The sequence below is a fragment of the Amblyomma americanum genome, chromosome 1, assembly GCF_052857255.1.
Source record: "Amblyomma americanum isolate KBUSLIRL-KWMA chromosome 1, ASM5285725v1, whole genome shotgun sequence".
Lineage (NCBI taxonomy): Eukaryota > Metazoa > Arthropoda > Arachnida > Ixodida > Ixodidae > Amblyomma > Amblyomma americanum.
In genome coordinates this window covers 108201833-108218577 of record NC_135497.1, presented here as the reverse complement: position 1 = coordinate 108218577, position 16745 = coordinate 108201833, and the positions used below count along the sequence as shown (strand labels likewise).

General features: G+C 48.7%; 1 protein-coding gene across 1 annotated transcript in view; it reads left to right on the top strand.

Annotated features, from left to right (window-relative positions):
• The window catches only part of jp (junctophilin), a 92594-nt gene that overhangs the window by 64357 nt on the left and 11492 nt on the right, over positions 1-16745 (top strand). Inside the window, exons 2-5 of the mRNA XM_077646498.1 lie at positions 556-854; positions 5294-5464; positions 10976-11310; positions 12247-12365. Of these exons, the coding sequence (XP_077502624.1) occupies positions 556-854; positions 5294-5464; positions 10976-11310; positions 12247-12365 (924 nt within the window). The remainder of the gene's footprint in view (positions 1-555; positions 855-5293; positions 5465-10975; positions 11311-12246; positions 12366-16745) is intronic.

Here is a 16745-nt window from a genome sequence, read left to right as displayed (position 1 = left end):
TAGCGCAGTAAGAGAGCTTTTCACGAGTGGATATGCTGCTGAAGGTCAGACACACTGACCGTTCTTTCTTACGCTTACGGGTGCTCTCCCTTTCGTCTCGCCGTTCCATTTCCTTCATCATCGTTAATGCACCGCTTCGCACGGATGTCCTTTCGTGTTCGTGTCTCTATCGGTGCTAAGCGAGGTGCGGCGAATAGGCTGGAGCCTGCACTTAGCAGCACAGCTACTTTTGTTACAGGCAATCACGTCCAAAGCAGTGATATAACTACTTGAACGCAGCCCAATGGTTAACACACTTCTTAGCAGCACCGTTTGGGAGTGAAATTGTCGTACTGGCGATCAATTTACGACATCGACCGACGCCATGAGGCTCACAGTTTTGTTAGAGTGAAAGTGACCTCAGCGCTTACTCCGATTAATGGAAGAGAAAAGATGTGTCATGTACCGTACACTGTAAACACGAATACGCCTATATGGGAGCGCACTGTCCTCTAGCGCACTACCTTTAGTGCGCTAGAGGGCGCTACAGAGGTGGTGCTGTTTGGTCCAATGCAGGCACCTACCAGGGCCAGTGGCTGCGCGGCACGCGGCATGGCTACGGCGTCCGGTCGAGCGCCCCCTTCGGGCTGGCGGCGCACAACCGGAACCCAAGCTCCGGTGGCAAAGTCGAGGTTCGCACCTCGCAGACGTCGCTGGACAGCAGCAGCCACCCCGTGGACCCGGCCTCCGAGAGGGACCGCAAGATCGACGACTGCCGCGGCGGCTTCGTGCTCAAGGCGCGAAGCGACGAGCCACCGCAGCGTCGCCGCTCTTTGGTCGAAAAGTCGTCCAACTTCAAGAAGTCCATCCTCCAGGTGCGCCTCGCCTTTAGGGGATCCTTCTTAATTAAAGTGCAGCTCCAAGGGCCAGGCAAAAATGGGGTGGCAACTCGCAGAGCGGGCGCTCTCTTGCATCTCATTTTTGCTCTGTCTTATAACTGCTGTTGTTTCTATTGGATTTTTTATCTTTGTACTTCCGCGAGCGCACGCCCGTGGTGATGACGCCAATTCAAAAGCGCCTTCACAGCGCTGGCAGCCTCATCTATCCATTTCGTGCGTTTTATTTATTTATTTACATACCTACAGCGCCCTTGCGGGCATTAGTGTAGGGGGGGGGGGGGAACAATATGAGTGCACAGATGATATAATAAAAATTCAGCTGCAAATTGAAAGGCATGAAACAAGCAGCGAAAAATAAAACAATACGTTCAAACGTAGTTGTCTTGATATTTACGTCACTTAATCACACTGCATCATAGTAAGGGGAAAAACAGGCATGAGAAGTTAACAGCAATGCTAAAACCCATTAAAAAAATATTTTTCACATCCTGGATAAAGCAAGAACCATTGAATATGAGACCAGTGTAGGGATCTCATCTGAAATGTGGGCAAATACAAAAATATCGCTCAGGAAAGGACAGTGTTGACCTCAACCCCCACTTGTAGGCAAGCGCTGCTAGTGCAGGCAGTTCACAAGCACCGAGTTGAGTTGGCTAGTTGTGGCGGTTCTGGCACGCAAACCACGTATGTCAGATCCCAAACTTATCTCTTGCACGTGAATAAAGCCTGAAAAGTTAGGAGGACTGGAGGTCTAGGCGCTTTCCGTGTGTAGCGGCGCTGAAGAACATTTCCTTTCTCACTCGTGCATTCGTCCGTGTTTACGCGTGCGTGTGAGTATAAACAAACCCAGAAAATTAATTCCGACCCGCTTCAGTGCGTTCTTCCTCGTCGTTAACGCTTTCACGGACAACTGGAGCAAGACGCAATTTCCGCAAAACGACGGTAATAATAACGCAAAAAGATGCCACGCAAAATCGCAGTCAAATGAAGCCATGTCTTCCAGAACGTCTTCACTCCTCAGTAAAAATTAAGAAGCATTTAATAAGAAAATTTGCATAAATATATTTTGCGCATTAAGCCGTTGAAAAGCGGCCTGAACATTAATTAGCGCTCGTATTCTGGCCGACCTTATTGACCAAGGAAAAGATCGTAGGAGTCTTGGATTAAGCCAATGGGCGAAACTTAGTGCAAGAATATAATTAGGGCTAAAAAATAAAGACTAAAAGATGCGCAAGAAATGAGTCCGCGTGCATTGCACATAAGTGGATTGTGAAAATGTATCAATTTTTTTCTAATACGCAAGTGCACAGCGTACACAAGTTCGATAACTTTCGCTTATTTGCTTCTGCACAGATTTGATTTTTTTTTTTGCTTTGCACTTTCCCAACCCTGCAGCAAAATTACTGTACAAAGCTTTCACATTTATTACACTCAATAACAACGACGCAACAGGTGCACTGTTCTCCGACTGGTACACAGATCAACGCAAGCCGGGAAGATTATTCCACTCACGTTTTTAGGTAACCTCCGCGGCATAGCGCCCATATTCTCTATACTTCGCCCACATTCACCTTTATTCGTACAGCAAGCACCGTCCGTAAATTAGGAATCACTCGTACGGTGTTAAATTCAGACCAAATTTCCTGTGTTCTTCAGTTTCCCGAACGCGGCCAATGAGGCGGCTTATTTTGCAATGTTTCTCCGATTCATTCTTCTTTCATCCCACAATTAGTAGTTTCGGCTTGTGACGTCATGACTGGCAGCTTAACAGGCATTGTCATTCGCTTCTTCGGTGTTGGAGGCGGTTCCGACCGATGAGAAAAAAGGAAATGAACGAATAGCGAGAAGAATCGTTTCGAAATACGCCCCAGAGAGACATATGCTGCCTTGCGAGATTTCTGCTTCACATATCGCGGCAAAAATTTCGCGAGACATTTCTCAAACATTGGGAACAAAACATCAGTCAATCTTTCATACCTCGCTGCTCTTCGTAAAGTTGTGATGGACGAGCAGGGTTAGTGCGTGGACAGAAAGCAAATCTCGCAGAAAGAGGACTTTAGTCACCATAAATATTTTGACGCCATCAACGTGTTATGGCTGCTCGTGATGCCCTGGGCCTCGCTGCTGTATTTTTACTTGCAACGCAGCGGCAGTATTAACATTAACTGGCAAGCACGAAAGACCCAAAATCAAGATGGTCATAGCCTAGTACGACAATATGGGGAAAAAAAGAGGATTCCGGCAGTAATTACAAGGGTAGTGCCGCTAGCACCTAACAACGGCCTTAACCTTTGAAAGCTAGCAGTTAAGATTAATTTTTGCAAAGAACTCGGGCACCCGGTTGGCTCCGTCTTGATGGGATGATTTGCCACCTTGAAGCAAGAGGTCATCAACTGAAGCCCGTGCTGAGGAAAGCAGATCAAATTCGTCTGACGGCACCGGGGAAGGCGTAGTGTTTTTTCTCCGCATTAGCCGCTCGTGATGTGCGTATGAAGGATCCCACGCTCATCGCAGTATATGTGTCTGAGGGCGAGAAGGGAGGGGGCGGGGGGGTGAAGCGACAGGGTAGGTAGGAGACGTTTGAATTCGGATTTGAAGAGGCGTACTCGGCTCCGTGTCTGGTTCGCGAAAGAGCAGCGCTACAGCGGGAACGAACGAAATCACTTTCTTCACAACCCAAAGCGGGCTGCACCGCGCGCCCTATCTTGATGCGGTGAAGCATCAGCAGTTTTTGAGCGAAAGCTGAGAGTAGAGACTAAGCGGAGTGTACCGTTGACAGTATAATTCCGGCAGTTTACCTACACGCAACGCGTTCCTATACGTGGCTAAAACAATATATTTTACTTAATATAGAACTGTTTGGCGTAGAAATGTCGAATGAATAATAATTTAGGCATGTTTTAGTACAAGGCAATTCAATGCGCGTAAAGGAAGAACGATAACTTCGATATAGCAGAGTAGAGGGTAAGATTAGTGTATTGCAGTCTGTCGTAATGATGTTTGTAGGAGAAAAAGCAAAATACAAGTTAGTGTAGTATAATCTAATACTGTACTTCATGGAATGGAGAGCATATGTTACGTTAGAGAGCTTATTTAACTTACACCAATTCACTCATCCAAAACACATCTATGGTATACAAGAGAAGGAAGCGCTAGACTTGTTGAAGTGTATTAATTGAAACCCGACTTCTGTAGCCAAAGGAAACTCAAAGCATACGAGACAAGGTGCAATGAGCTCTGCCTCTGGAGACAGTCTTTCGAAACTGGCAATCGTCTGCTAGAAAATGACAGTACGGAGGACAACAGGATGCGAAAACAGGCTGAAGGTTCTTTGGCAACATTCTCTCTCTGTCTGGATGACAGCGCACATAAAACTTCACTTAGGAACATTCCCAGTGGACACATTTCAGACAGATTACTCCAAGTAACTCGCACTACAGCGTGAAGCGTGTTGCGAAGTACCAGCCGCAAGTTTTCTCTTTCTTTTTATTTTCTAGAAGGCCCCGCAATTGCGCTATATTGTGGTTTCTTATTGCGCAGCACTTTCGTAGCAGCCCGCGTCGTAAACCGAGCGAATAGCTTCCGATCTGAACTAAGTTTCGACATCTGCAGCGAGCGAACATCAAATAGTGCCCTTTTTTCTAGCTACTCGTTTCTTCTTGTTGTTATTTATTGCGTGCGACATAAACAACATTACCGAGATATTGAAGGCCTCGGGCGCATGGCGTGCTTGCAAGCTTGTTTCACACACTCAGTAATCTTTTGCTTGGAAGACTTCCCCACTTCTTTTTTTTTTTTTGCGGGTCGAGTAGGATTGTGAGAGACGTCTCAACAAAGAGGCAAATGTTTTCTCAGGGATCTTTCTAGCGTTTACATATGCTGGTCTTTCTTTTTATTTTTAATGTGCTCGGCTCAATAGATAAGTTTGCACTTAAAATGAATGCTCCCAATTTTTTCTTTCATCTTCTTTCACGTAGGCGCCCGCTAAAATACTTAAAAAAATTAATTAAGAAGGAGAAGCCCAGTTTTCTCTTCTATTCACCTACTTCTTCCTAGCATCTCTGTGTGCATAACTGATTACAGTGCATTTCATCTCCTTTCTTATATTTTGTTTCCGGCGCTAGCTAGCTTCACGAGTGCATTAGCGTCTAATGGAAACTGATCGGCGAGAAGAGCAACAATTTAATGCACTCGCAGCGCATGCTGGAGTTAACGTGAGTCGCGTATGGGCCACTCTATGCGGATGCATACACCGGGCTGACGAAAGCATGCAGGGCCTCCCAGAGAGTGTTGCAGAAGTCTCGGCGCAGCAATCTCCATCGCTGGGGTGCGTGTCAGGGGGTGTTTGCCGCGGCATGGGCGCGGCTCGGGCGTCGCGGCGCCGGCAACTCACTGTGTGAGCACTTTGCTTCCAGGGCCTCCGAATCAAGAAGCAGCACAGCACAGGCGACATCGATAAGCGGGGTGTGAGCTCGGGCTCGTCGCTGCGTTCGTCGGGCTCAAATATGAGCTCGGCCAGCTCTGAGTCTGCCCAGTCTGGGCTCACAGAAGCGCACACCGATTCAAACGCCTCCTTCGTGTCACAAGTTTGTGCCTTTTCATTGTTTTTTCATTACTCTGCATGCCTCTTTTTGCGCGTGCGCAGCTACGCACGAGAGTCGAAACCCGGTCTAACGAACGCAGCCCTGCGGGCTCAATGCCGTCGCCGCGGCTGCTAGGGGGAAAAAACAGAAGGAAACGAGGCGCTGATTGCAGTGGCTGCTTACTGCCTGCTCGAGAGAGGCTTACGCGATGGCTTGCAGATGCTGCTAGCATGTACTCCTTTATTTTCGTGTTTGTTCATTTTCTCTGTCTTCTGTTAAGTCTACGCTGGAGCTCTTTTTGTTTCCATTCGTTTTTTTTTTTTTTCTCCTGACACGAGCGTCGTTTGTTCCTTTTATGTGCGCTCCCTTCGTTTACTCTAACCCGCTTCAGATGGCGCCACGCGGGCTACTCGCGTTCGCCAGCGTTTGCCAGCGTTGCGGCACGCTGGCGCCATCTCACGAAAGTGCAGTGAAACGGGCTGCTGCGAGGGCTGCTTGCAAGTCGGCTTTACTGCGCGTCTGCAAGGCTGGGCGCAGAGCTGCTTTACAGGGTTCTACAGCTGCATGCCTGCCAGCGCAGGCGGAATGGGCAATGCTGCCTTGTACAGTGAGCTGCGCAAGAAAAATATAATAATAATAATAATAAAAATAATGGAAACGTGAAATGCTACTAGTTCTTGTGAACCTTGTTGGGAATGCGTGTGAACACCAAATGCTGTAATCAATCAAGCAAGGTTATGTTGCAGCTGAATTTTCGTTAAGCTTGATTTTTAGTGGTGGCTTAATTCAATTTGTACAGCCGTTTCAAACCGTCCAATTTTATGCTTTATACCACACCAACGACTTCGGTGCAGCAGGCACAACAACAGAAACAAACATATCAACCAGGATGATAACATGTGCGTTACTGCGTCATTCTTCTATTTCGCGGTTCGGTGGCACTGTGAATATTCCAGTGAAGTGCCCCACCACGTGACAGTATTATTACCTGACCCTGTCGTGCACTGAAGACTTCTAATCCGCTTTACTTCGTGTACGAATTTCTTGAATACGATTTAGGTGCCAAACGACAGAGAAGCGTGCCTTTCACAACAGTAACTGCATATTGTATTTTAAGCAAGACGGCTATACACGGGCAAAGTAACACTGTCTGCCTGTTTGCGTGTTTGTTTGCCTGTTTGTTTGGTTGTTCGTTTGTCTTGAGCATGTTTTGTTCCTTACCCACGTAGAAGATTACGCCTTATGCTGGTTTCCTCTTCTGTGTTTTACAGCGCCTTCATTTCTACATTAGTCGATGTACTTATTGGCTATATTTTTAACAAACGCTCAGCACAAATCTTAGCTCAGAATGAGTGAACGTTCTTTTTCTTTTCGTTAAACCGGGTCTTGACTACACTGTTGGTGTTGTGCCGCCTAATTTTTACCTGAAGGCATGTTAATCAAATATGCCAATATATAATTATTTGGTATGAAATTTGGTTATGGTTAGCATTTGCTTTTGACATTATTGTGGTTCGTATGACTAACATATATGCTTTTATCTGTGCTTGTTGGAAAAACATTGATTTTTAGAAATAACCCAGCAATCACATGAAACATTTTGTTGCGTAAGATGTAGTCCGCACCTTAACAACAAACACCGTGTAACTGTTTTGCGGTTCTCTATTTTATTTTTTAGATTTTTTTAGCAACTAGTCCCAACTTAACCCTTTAACGCCCAAATTATGAAGAAATCAAGAAAACACGCCATCACATCCACAGTAAGCTTACTAGTGCACCCACATTCAAAATGCAGTATCAAAAGTTTGTTAGCGCCTCTAATGTTTGAGAAATTGATATGAAAGGAATTCGAAACAATGCATGCGCATTTGGTCCATTTAGTGCAGCTAGTCTGAGTTGTGGGAAAGGGCAACTCGAAGGCCTCGAACCAATTCGAACGCCTAGTCACAGTAGACAATTTGTTATCAAACAAACGTTTTGCTATTTTTCCCCAAAAAGCTGTTAAGAATTGAAAGACGAAGAGATTGAACGCCGGCTGGAAGTCGCGAATTCGCGCCCTCTTTTTACGACACACACCTTCTTCACAGCGGAGCCAGACATTTTTATCGGAAAGTGCTGGTTACTGAGAACATGTCGACATCAACCTTTGCATGCCAATTCATAGCAGCAATGAGTACACGGCGTGCAAACTGTATGTCGCGAGTTTACCACACTGGGCATTAAAGAGTTAGTGGAAACATCAATGGCCTCGTCGTAACGCAGAGCTCCAACAACAAACCGGTCTTCGTCAACGACATAACAACAAACTTACCTTCTTCTCCTGGCCCTCTTAATAGTGGCTGTGAAAAATTCAGATGTAGTCTGCATTTTGTGGCAGCTGGCAGAGACAGAAAAAAAGTAAATAGAATACACCTGATTAAAGCTGAATAAAACTGAGGTCCGTATCCTAAAACGCGTGTGCGGCACGCGTTTGATCGTGCCGTAATTCCAACAGTTTCTCATGGCTTATTGTTGTTGTTTTTTAGTTTCTGATAGCATTTATGTCTTGTCATTACCTGTTTTCACGAGTTTACGGAATTCTTCTAGGGGAGTGTTCGCATTCTGACGGGCTGCACAGCCGAGTCGCGCACATTGAGCATCGGATGACCGACTCTATCATTATGCGAGGTCTGTCCGGAAAGTGTCCAGTCGCACTTAATTCTTCCGAAGCCTGTCTCTCAGCTTGCTTCTCATTTAGCAGTTTGTTGGAAGGGCTCACACTGCGCATGCGCGAGTCATCACTCCCGTTTCCGTCTGTGCGATCGGCAGTTGGAACACCATCGAATGACGTGTTGTGCAGCTACAGCATCGCATTCAAAATGATGGAGAGCGCAGCGATTCGATCAGCGCATCTTAGTAATGTTTTGCTTCACTTGGACTCTCACTCTCGAAAAGCGATCAGATGATTCATAAGGCTTTCAGAGCCGTTGAAAATGACGATGTCTGTCGGAGCCCTTTAGCTGTGAAAACGCGTGAAAATGTGGACCGATTGGGGTCCGCGGTCAGTGGAAATCACTGGTTAGCGGCAAGCGGTCTAGACTCCTCGCCATCCCATGGACTACCGGTTCTTAGATAATTATTATTAGTGGCTCTTTATTAATAAAATAACAATGGAAGGAAAGGAGTTTGCTAGCCGTGGCATCTGTCACCGAAGCCTGAAGCGCCTGAGCTGCGGCTAGCGTGAGTAAAAGGACAGGAAGTGGGAAAGAAAAGGGGAGCGATACAAAGGAAGGATAGGGGTAGGGCGGCAACGTGCACTATTTAAAAAAAAAATTGGCAGTGGCTTAGCTCGGCTATGCCAGGATATACGTAGCGAAAGCTAAGGCATAGCTTGGTTAGCCTTGGTTAATCTGATTGCAAGTCCAGGTTAGTCTGGTTGTCTGGCTAGTTGTTGTCACGTGGTTGGTCACGTGGTGCGATTCGACCACGGTGGGAATGCGAGCACGGCGAAACGGAGAGTTCGTGGCCAATGTAGCTCTCGCTACGAAAGGGAAAAAAGGGTCATGATACTCGATTAGTTAGCCTACACGTGAGGAGGGGGATAAAGGCAGAGAAGAGAAAAAGAGGTAGGAAAAGTTGAGTCCATCGTACCTATACTTTCGATTTGTTGCGGATTAGACAAACAGTTCTGAAAATTATTGGCAGCTGCGCCTGAATAGTGCAGCCACCCATTCATAACTTAGTGTACAACGTTTCTAGGTTTTTTTTTTGTTGCATAAAATATAGCATGAACCGCGTCTTCAAGGCCCTCATCAGCCCAGATACATCTCCGTGGGACGTCCGACTATCGAAAAGCCGAAATTTCGTTTGAGAGGCAATCCATTTGAGACCAGGGAAGAAACAAAAAGACAACTCGACACGCAGCTGATAGCCGTCCCAAACGAGTACTTTGCAGTGTGCTTCAGAAAAAGGGGAGAAGGATAGGCTGGACTGAGGACGAGTCGTGAGGGTGTGCGAGGTGTCATTGCCCTAGGCTGCCGAAATTTCGTGCAACAAAAAAACATACGTCGGGCACCGCACGGACAGATTTCGTATATTTACGCACAGTGATGTCTGTTAATCATTATTTCACGAGCGTGTGTGATTTGTGGCGTGAGTCTTCGGCATGTCCTGTGCGAACCCTGAAAATGATAGAATTTCAGTGATTGATGAACAGAAAAAAAATCAATTGTCGTTTTCTAACGTAGAAACGCAACTTGGTATGTTTGTCTTAAAATTTGTATTTGCGTTACAATACTGATAACGTATAAACTCAACCGAGATGAAATCTCAAGAGGATAAATGTGGATTGCGCCTTGTAACTGTTGTCGCAAAAGTTTCACTCGGTTAGCGTAACTCTATCCATGTACTCAGGCACAGCAAGAGTATGAAAGGGCCGCCATACATGCATTTTCGTCTTGTAACCTGAGGAATGTGGCAAGCTCTACAGCTGGAAAGATTGGCAGGGTGTGCCAAAGCGTACACGTGTGCATTCACACGATGTCCGCCGCCTGCATGTTAAGGCTTCTTGCAAAGCTCAGTGACCTCGCACAGGAGCACAGCAGCTAGGGCGCTAAAGAAATAGAAGTGTCCAGATCGTGGCGAAAGGCGGCGCATTTTGTTTTTTGTCTCCCCAAAATAAAAAAAACAGCCCCTAGTTTGATAATTTAGGCCTTTCTAAATTGCCCCGTTTGATCTTGTGAATCTTCTTATTGATCTCGATGGCGTCGTCCACAGTGCCTTCTATTTCAGTGAATGATTATTTTTGACTGCACAGCCGCGATCGATATGGGGGAGCTGATTAACATGCAAAATCGCCACTCACGGCTAGTCCTTTGAAGGGGCTCTGAAACTCCTCCGAGGAAAGTACATAAACTGGCTCAGTCACTGCACTTTGTTGTCATGAATACATGAGCCAAATAATGCGCTTCTACACGCAGCAGAGAACCCACAATCACGCGAGAAAGTTGGCGCGCCCTTTCCGGCGACTTTTTTATGCTCGCTCCCTCCCCCGTTTCATGCTCCTGCGTATGCCGGTTCAGAGGTGGCTATTGGTTAGATTCTTTCAGACGTCACGCAGGTGCCATGGCCGCCGCCAGTCAGTCGCGTCGCTCCGGTGGGTCAGGAAGCTCCGCCCCCGGGGAATTCTCGCTTGAGGAGCTCCAACTTTTGAGCGTGCAAAAAGTGACGAGAGGAGAGGAAAAGGCGCGAAGACGCTACAATTCAATTTTTGACTACAGATAACTCAGCTTCTACAACGCGCATGAAAAGAATTCTTGCTGGAGGATATTCGTGGAGTGACCGTTCCAGGCGCATACCGCAGCTTTATTGAGAGCCCCTTTCAGAGCCCATTTAAAGGCTAACTATTCCCGGAGCTGTGTAGGACGTAGAGCGGCCCTCGTTGTACTCATTGGGCCGCGAAAGAGAGAGAGGTTGCAGGGAGCGGAGACGCTGCCGCAGTCTGCGCCGTCAGGGTCCGGGCGGGGTGCTTCGCAGGAGGACATGACTGACCAGAATGTCATGGAGACGTACATGGGCGAGTGGAAGAACGACCGGCGCTCGGGTTACGGCATCGCCGAGCGCTCGGATGGCCTCAAGTACGAGGGCGAGTGGTACAACAACAAGAAGTACGGCTACGGCGTCACCACCTTCAAGGACGGCGCCAGGGAAGAGGGCAAGTACAAGAACAACCTGTTGGTCACGTCGGGCAAGAAGAAGCACCTCTTCTTGCTGCGTTCGGCCAAGTTCCGCGAGCGAGTCGAGGCCGCTGTCGCCGCTGCCCTGCGGGCCTCGCAGATCGCGCTGCAAAAGGCCGACATCGCCATCTCCAGGTGTGTATGTGTGTGCGCGCGCAAGAGTGCCACAGGTTGTAGTAGCCGGGTCACCTGCGTGGCAGGCGGGTGATCAAAACGCTGGCGTGGACCGAGAAATCTATCGAAGGAAAAAGGCGCGCCGACTAAATACTACAAGCCTTGCACGCTTAGGCCTAAAAGTACTGGCAGCAGCAGCTGGAAAGAGCGAGGCATTGAAGTAGAGTGCACTGACTCGCCACTTCGCGGTATTTGGCAGAAATGTTACGTAAGCGTGTCGTCGCTGCCATTGCACGTGGTCACTTACAAGCCTACTTATTTTGGCTGCATTACTGAGCGTGTTTCACGACTGTATACTCTTGCATTTGAAGCGTTGTAGTAAAACATTGACTTTTAAAACATGACTTCTAAAGCCACTCAGGGCACAATCATCCTTTTTTCATAGTTACCACACTTCAACGCATGTTTTTACGTCCATCAATTTTTTTCCTTCGCGTCTGAGTCATTCATCCGTTAAATTTCTCGAGGCATCAGCCACTACTCCGATGCCTTCTACGAAAATAAAATGTAACCGCTGTAAGAAAAAGTCAAAGAAGCAAAGAAGACCACCGTTAATTTTTTTTTTCTTCCTATCGCCGCCCAAGTGACCAAACCGTAAAAGTTCGCCTATGCCATGAATATCGTTCTTCTCACTACTCTACGTGACACAATATGAAACATGACGAAGCTAATAGTTAATGTTGACTGGTTAACGCCTACTGGTTAGCGTGGTTGAGGCAGAAGCTGTCCGTATAGCGCATCGACTGACAAGGACCGGTGTTGCTGCCTCAGCGTGGCTTTCGCGCACCCATTTTCTCGTGCCCTGCTGCGACGCATAACCTCGGCAGCGAACCGTACTGCTCGTCCCAGAGCTGCTGTCCTGCCATGCACAGTGTGACAGGGCGTCTTCCCTCGCAGGACGGCAACGGCAAGGGGCAAGGCTGAGCAGGCAGATGTTGCAGCCCTGCATGCCAAGGACGATGCAGAGGTGGCGCGCAGCGTTTCCAAGCAGTACGCTCCGGAGCTCTACACACCAGGTATAGGTGCGCATAGGTTGCTTCGCGTTCTCCGCTTGCACGCAGCATGAGCCATGACTGTGGCGCGCAATAAGAGTCTCTGCCGCTAAGGGGAGAACGACGGCTACACAATATTTGCGCCCTCTCCAGAGCGCAGAACTAACAGCGTTAGCTGGAGGTGCTTGATATTGTTTACTACTGTTCATTCATGCGCGCGGCTGCGGTTACTTCCTAGGGAGAGCGAAATAACACCTTGTACACCAGTATGATGCCGGTGTGGTGGGAGGTGTTCGTATCCGGGTCATCTCTTGCAACATGTCAAAGGGTTTTTTTATGCTTACTTCAGCTGAGCGGTGACTGAATTTATGTCTAAATGAATGGACACGATAATAAAGCAAGCGGCATTGGGGCCGCTCTCTTCGCGCATGATGAAAGCTAAAAGGAAACGGGAAGTAAAACGCTCTCGTATCTTGGAACAAATGGAAATGCGAATCGAATACGGGGGGTGCTTTTGTCAAGGGCTGGGCTATAGTCAAGGGCTGGGAAATGTGAACGCGCTATAATGGGACTAAAATTAAAGCGAAAGCATTACTAGTCCCATTACGAGAAAGGCCGGCGTGTGGTAGTGTGTGTGTGTGTGCGTGTGTGCGAGCGCGCGAGCGCTCGCAGATGGTACAGAAAATCCCAGCGATGGCAAGAAAAATACAGTGACGTCATCAAGCGGCCGTATGACGCACACAGCAAGCCAAGTACCGCCACTTTAGGCAATCCTAATGAAGTTGTTAGTATGTATATTCGCCACTGGTCGACGTCCATGTGGCGCTAGTTTTCCCGACATTCGTACCAAAATTGTGACGCAACCGTGTGTCGTACAGCGTTCCGGGTAATGTGATTTCTCGTTGCGTATAGCTTGTATGTGCTAGTAAAGTTAGAGGCTAGCTTGTGACAGGAATTCGAACCGACGACATATACATCTTCAATTGTATGCCTTCGCGGACTTTCGTATCAAAATTGGGACACAACCGTTTGTCGTACAGCGTTCCGGGTGGTGTCATACGCTCGTGTGTGTGTGTGGGGGGGGGGGGGGGGCGTTATGTCATACATCGAGCCACCGGAAACGGCTCAAACACTGGAGCGCATGTGCCTGCGGCGCACCATTTCGTCCCTGTATTTCATTGCGGCCGGTTGTGTGTGTGCGCGTCCGGTCCAACCCCGGGCCAGAACTAACTTCTCTTTAACTACAAAGATTTTGAGAAAGCTGTATAGCTTTCCTTTGTAGCCGTGAGGCTGCGCTTGGGTGCATGGCAATGAGTAATTACTCCCTTATTACAAGACTATTTTCTGCGAGCGTTTCTTTTCCGATCCGGTCTCGTTATGGGATCTAAACATTTGTCATTACTACTGATAACACCGAATGAAGTGAATAAGGGTTGAGGAGGAGCTTTTGTCCGCCATCCAACGCTTCGACAAGAGGACTTGTCTTCGTCTGCTAATAGTTACTGGCAGAAACGAAAACCCGAAAAAAAAGATGACAAAAAGGGAAAGGACAGGGCAGGAAGGTTACGTCACGATTCGGGTAACTCGTGGTAAGAGTGACGTCTTGGCGTCGCGCGACACAGTCGTTCGCTTCGGGCTACTTCCCAAAAGCATACACGCACCGTCCGGCCCGCGCATCATGACGTCACGAGCTCCGTTTTGCCTGAAAGAGGAGCCGCTCCTGGCTGGGCCTCCCCCAGCGGCACCACCGCCCAAGGAACGCCGCGGCCGCAGTGCCACCGTGTGACGCAAGCTGTTTGCTCGCAGCGGCCGGGCGCCACTGGTTCTGTCGATGTTGCCAGCAGCGCGTCGCGGAGCGGCGCTGTGCGGTGGAGAGAGTGCGCCGGGGCGCGCTTCTTCGGCAAAGTTTGCCCCGTCAGGCGGAGGTGAAATATCGAATGTTTGTCGCGGCGGCAGGGTGGGTCCTGCGCTACGCTCTCGAGAGACCGCAAGGCCCGAATCTTTATTACGATGATCATAAATCCGGACAAGAGCTCTCCCTTGTCGTACGTTTCGGCCTCCTTGTCTCCAACTGCGCCGCCTCCTGTGGGATGAGGGGGGATTTCTGTGGGGACTTCTCGGTTATATCGAGGCTATATGCCCGGCGGGCAACGACTTTTGTTCGAAAGTTTGCTCGAGCGCTACCGTACACACGCCGCGTGTCAACTGACGGCCGTAGACTCTGCGCCTATTTGCAAATTCCGCCGCGACACCTCGCGGCACGCTCTTGCGGTTAGTTGTTTGTTCGCCGATTCTGTCACGTCAAGTGCCGCAGCGGGCGCTCTGTGCTGCGGCAGTCACTTCCGTCGTTTCGGTTGGCTTGGTTGCTGTGCCGTTGACTGCTGCGTTAAGAGTGATCCCTGATTTCGCTGCCACTTGTCGAGTGATGCATTTGATCACCTAAACCTGGAATGATGCGCTTCGGTGAACCGGCCTGGAGTTGCGGTCATGCGTAGTTGAAGATATGCCTGTTTTTGTTTTTTCGCTTCTTTCTGAAGCAGCGAGTATATTATGACGTCCAAAAACGTCGCCAAATTGCAAATGCGCCTGCCTTGCGGGATTGCGCAAATACAAAAAAAAAGAACTCAGGAAAGACAAATTGCACTCTGTGGTAGGAGTATTGTCATTAGTGTTACCGAACCTGCCGCGCACGGTCAGCACAGTCACCGAACGCTGGACACGGCGCGTTTTTGCAGTCCACCACTGGACGTCTCCGGTACGTTGCTTAAAGTGGTGCCAGATAGCTCAGTTGCCATCAGCGTTTCGCTAAATTTATCCAGATCGAGAAACTGTGTGTCGGCACACACGGGGACACTGCGGCTGGACAGAGATTCTCTTTCACGGACGGCGCACAGCTGGTTCAGCTTTGAGGTTCAGCATCCTAACGTCTTATTGTGGATCGAAGAATTCCTTTCTAAGCGCTCCCAGTTTGTTCTCGTTAATAGCCAGAGTTCCAACCCTCTTCCAGTAATATCAGGCGTACCCCAAGGTTCTGTACTTGCTCCCCTCCTATTCTTAATCTACATAAACGACTTATTCTCAAACCTGGTTTGCAATGTTCGTCTGTTTGCAGACGACTGCGTTATTTACCACACGATTTCCAACACCTTTGACCAATCACAGCTGCAAAACGACATTGACACAGTGCATGCCTGGTGCGATGACTGGCTAATGTCGCTTAATCCTAATAAATGTAAACTCGTATCTTTTCACCGCCGGCGTAACCCCCATATTTTCCCTTACTCCGTTGCTAACGTTCCACTAGAATCTGTATACTCATACAAGTACCTAGGTGTCACCTTGTGCCAGGATCTCTCCTGGCGCTCTCATGTAACGAACATCGTCGCATCAGCTAACCGGTCATTGGGTTTTTTGAAACGTCACCTACGGCACGCCCCTCAAAGTATTAAACTTCTCGCCTACCAATCACTCATTCGACCAAAACTAGAATACGCATCTGCTATCTGGAGCCCGCAACAAGCATATCTCATCAGTTCACTAGAATCTGTCCAAAATCGCGCCACGAGGTTCATTCATTCCGCCTATTCATACGACATCAGTGTATCGTCACTTAAACGACAATCAGGTTTATCAACTCTTGCCCATCGTCGTCGCATTGCTTCTCTTTGTCTGTTTCATAAGTTTTTTTACAGTTCCCTCGGACAACCACCCTACATCACACCGCCCGCTCGCATATCTCATCGCACCGGCCATCCACTGCAAGTGTCATGCCAACGCTCCCGCACCGTCACTTTTTCCGCATCCTTTTTTCTTCGCACTGCTAAAGACTGGAATGGCCTTCCCCACGACGTTGATGCCATCACCTGCCAATCAAGTTTTGTGAACAATTTAAATATGCATTTCATAAATATCATGTAAGCAACCATATTCAACCCATATTTGTACTCCCACCCCTTATGTAACACCCCCAAAGTGGGGTCTTTAAGGTAATAAAGTGAAGTGAAGTGAAGTGAGGTGCCACGCAATTCAACGCGCAAACTGACATCGGCGCGTTCGCGAGCTGTTTGGCATTGCGTCACAACGCATCGACGCCATGGGCCCGGCAAGGCGTGTCTGTGCGCGCCCGATCGGTTCCCGACTTGTGGAGCCTGCGACGTCCCGGCTACGCTTCTCAGTGGCTGCGCTGCACGCGACCAGCGCCAGCTCTGCGCCGCGTCGCCTGAAGTGGCCGCCCGCGGGGGGGAATGTTGGCACGCGTTCTCTCGGGCCGGAATGGCTCCCCTTTCTTTCGGGACGCGCCGCGCCACCTTGCTCCACAGCTAAATCGAGAGTGGCCCAAAGCGGTCGGCCCGCGCGCGACACTCGGAATCGAGGTGACTCTTCAGCGGCGCTGGGTGAGTTTTC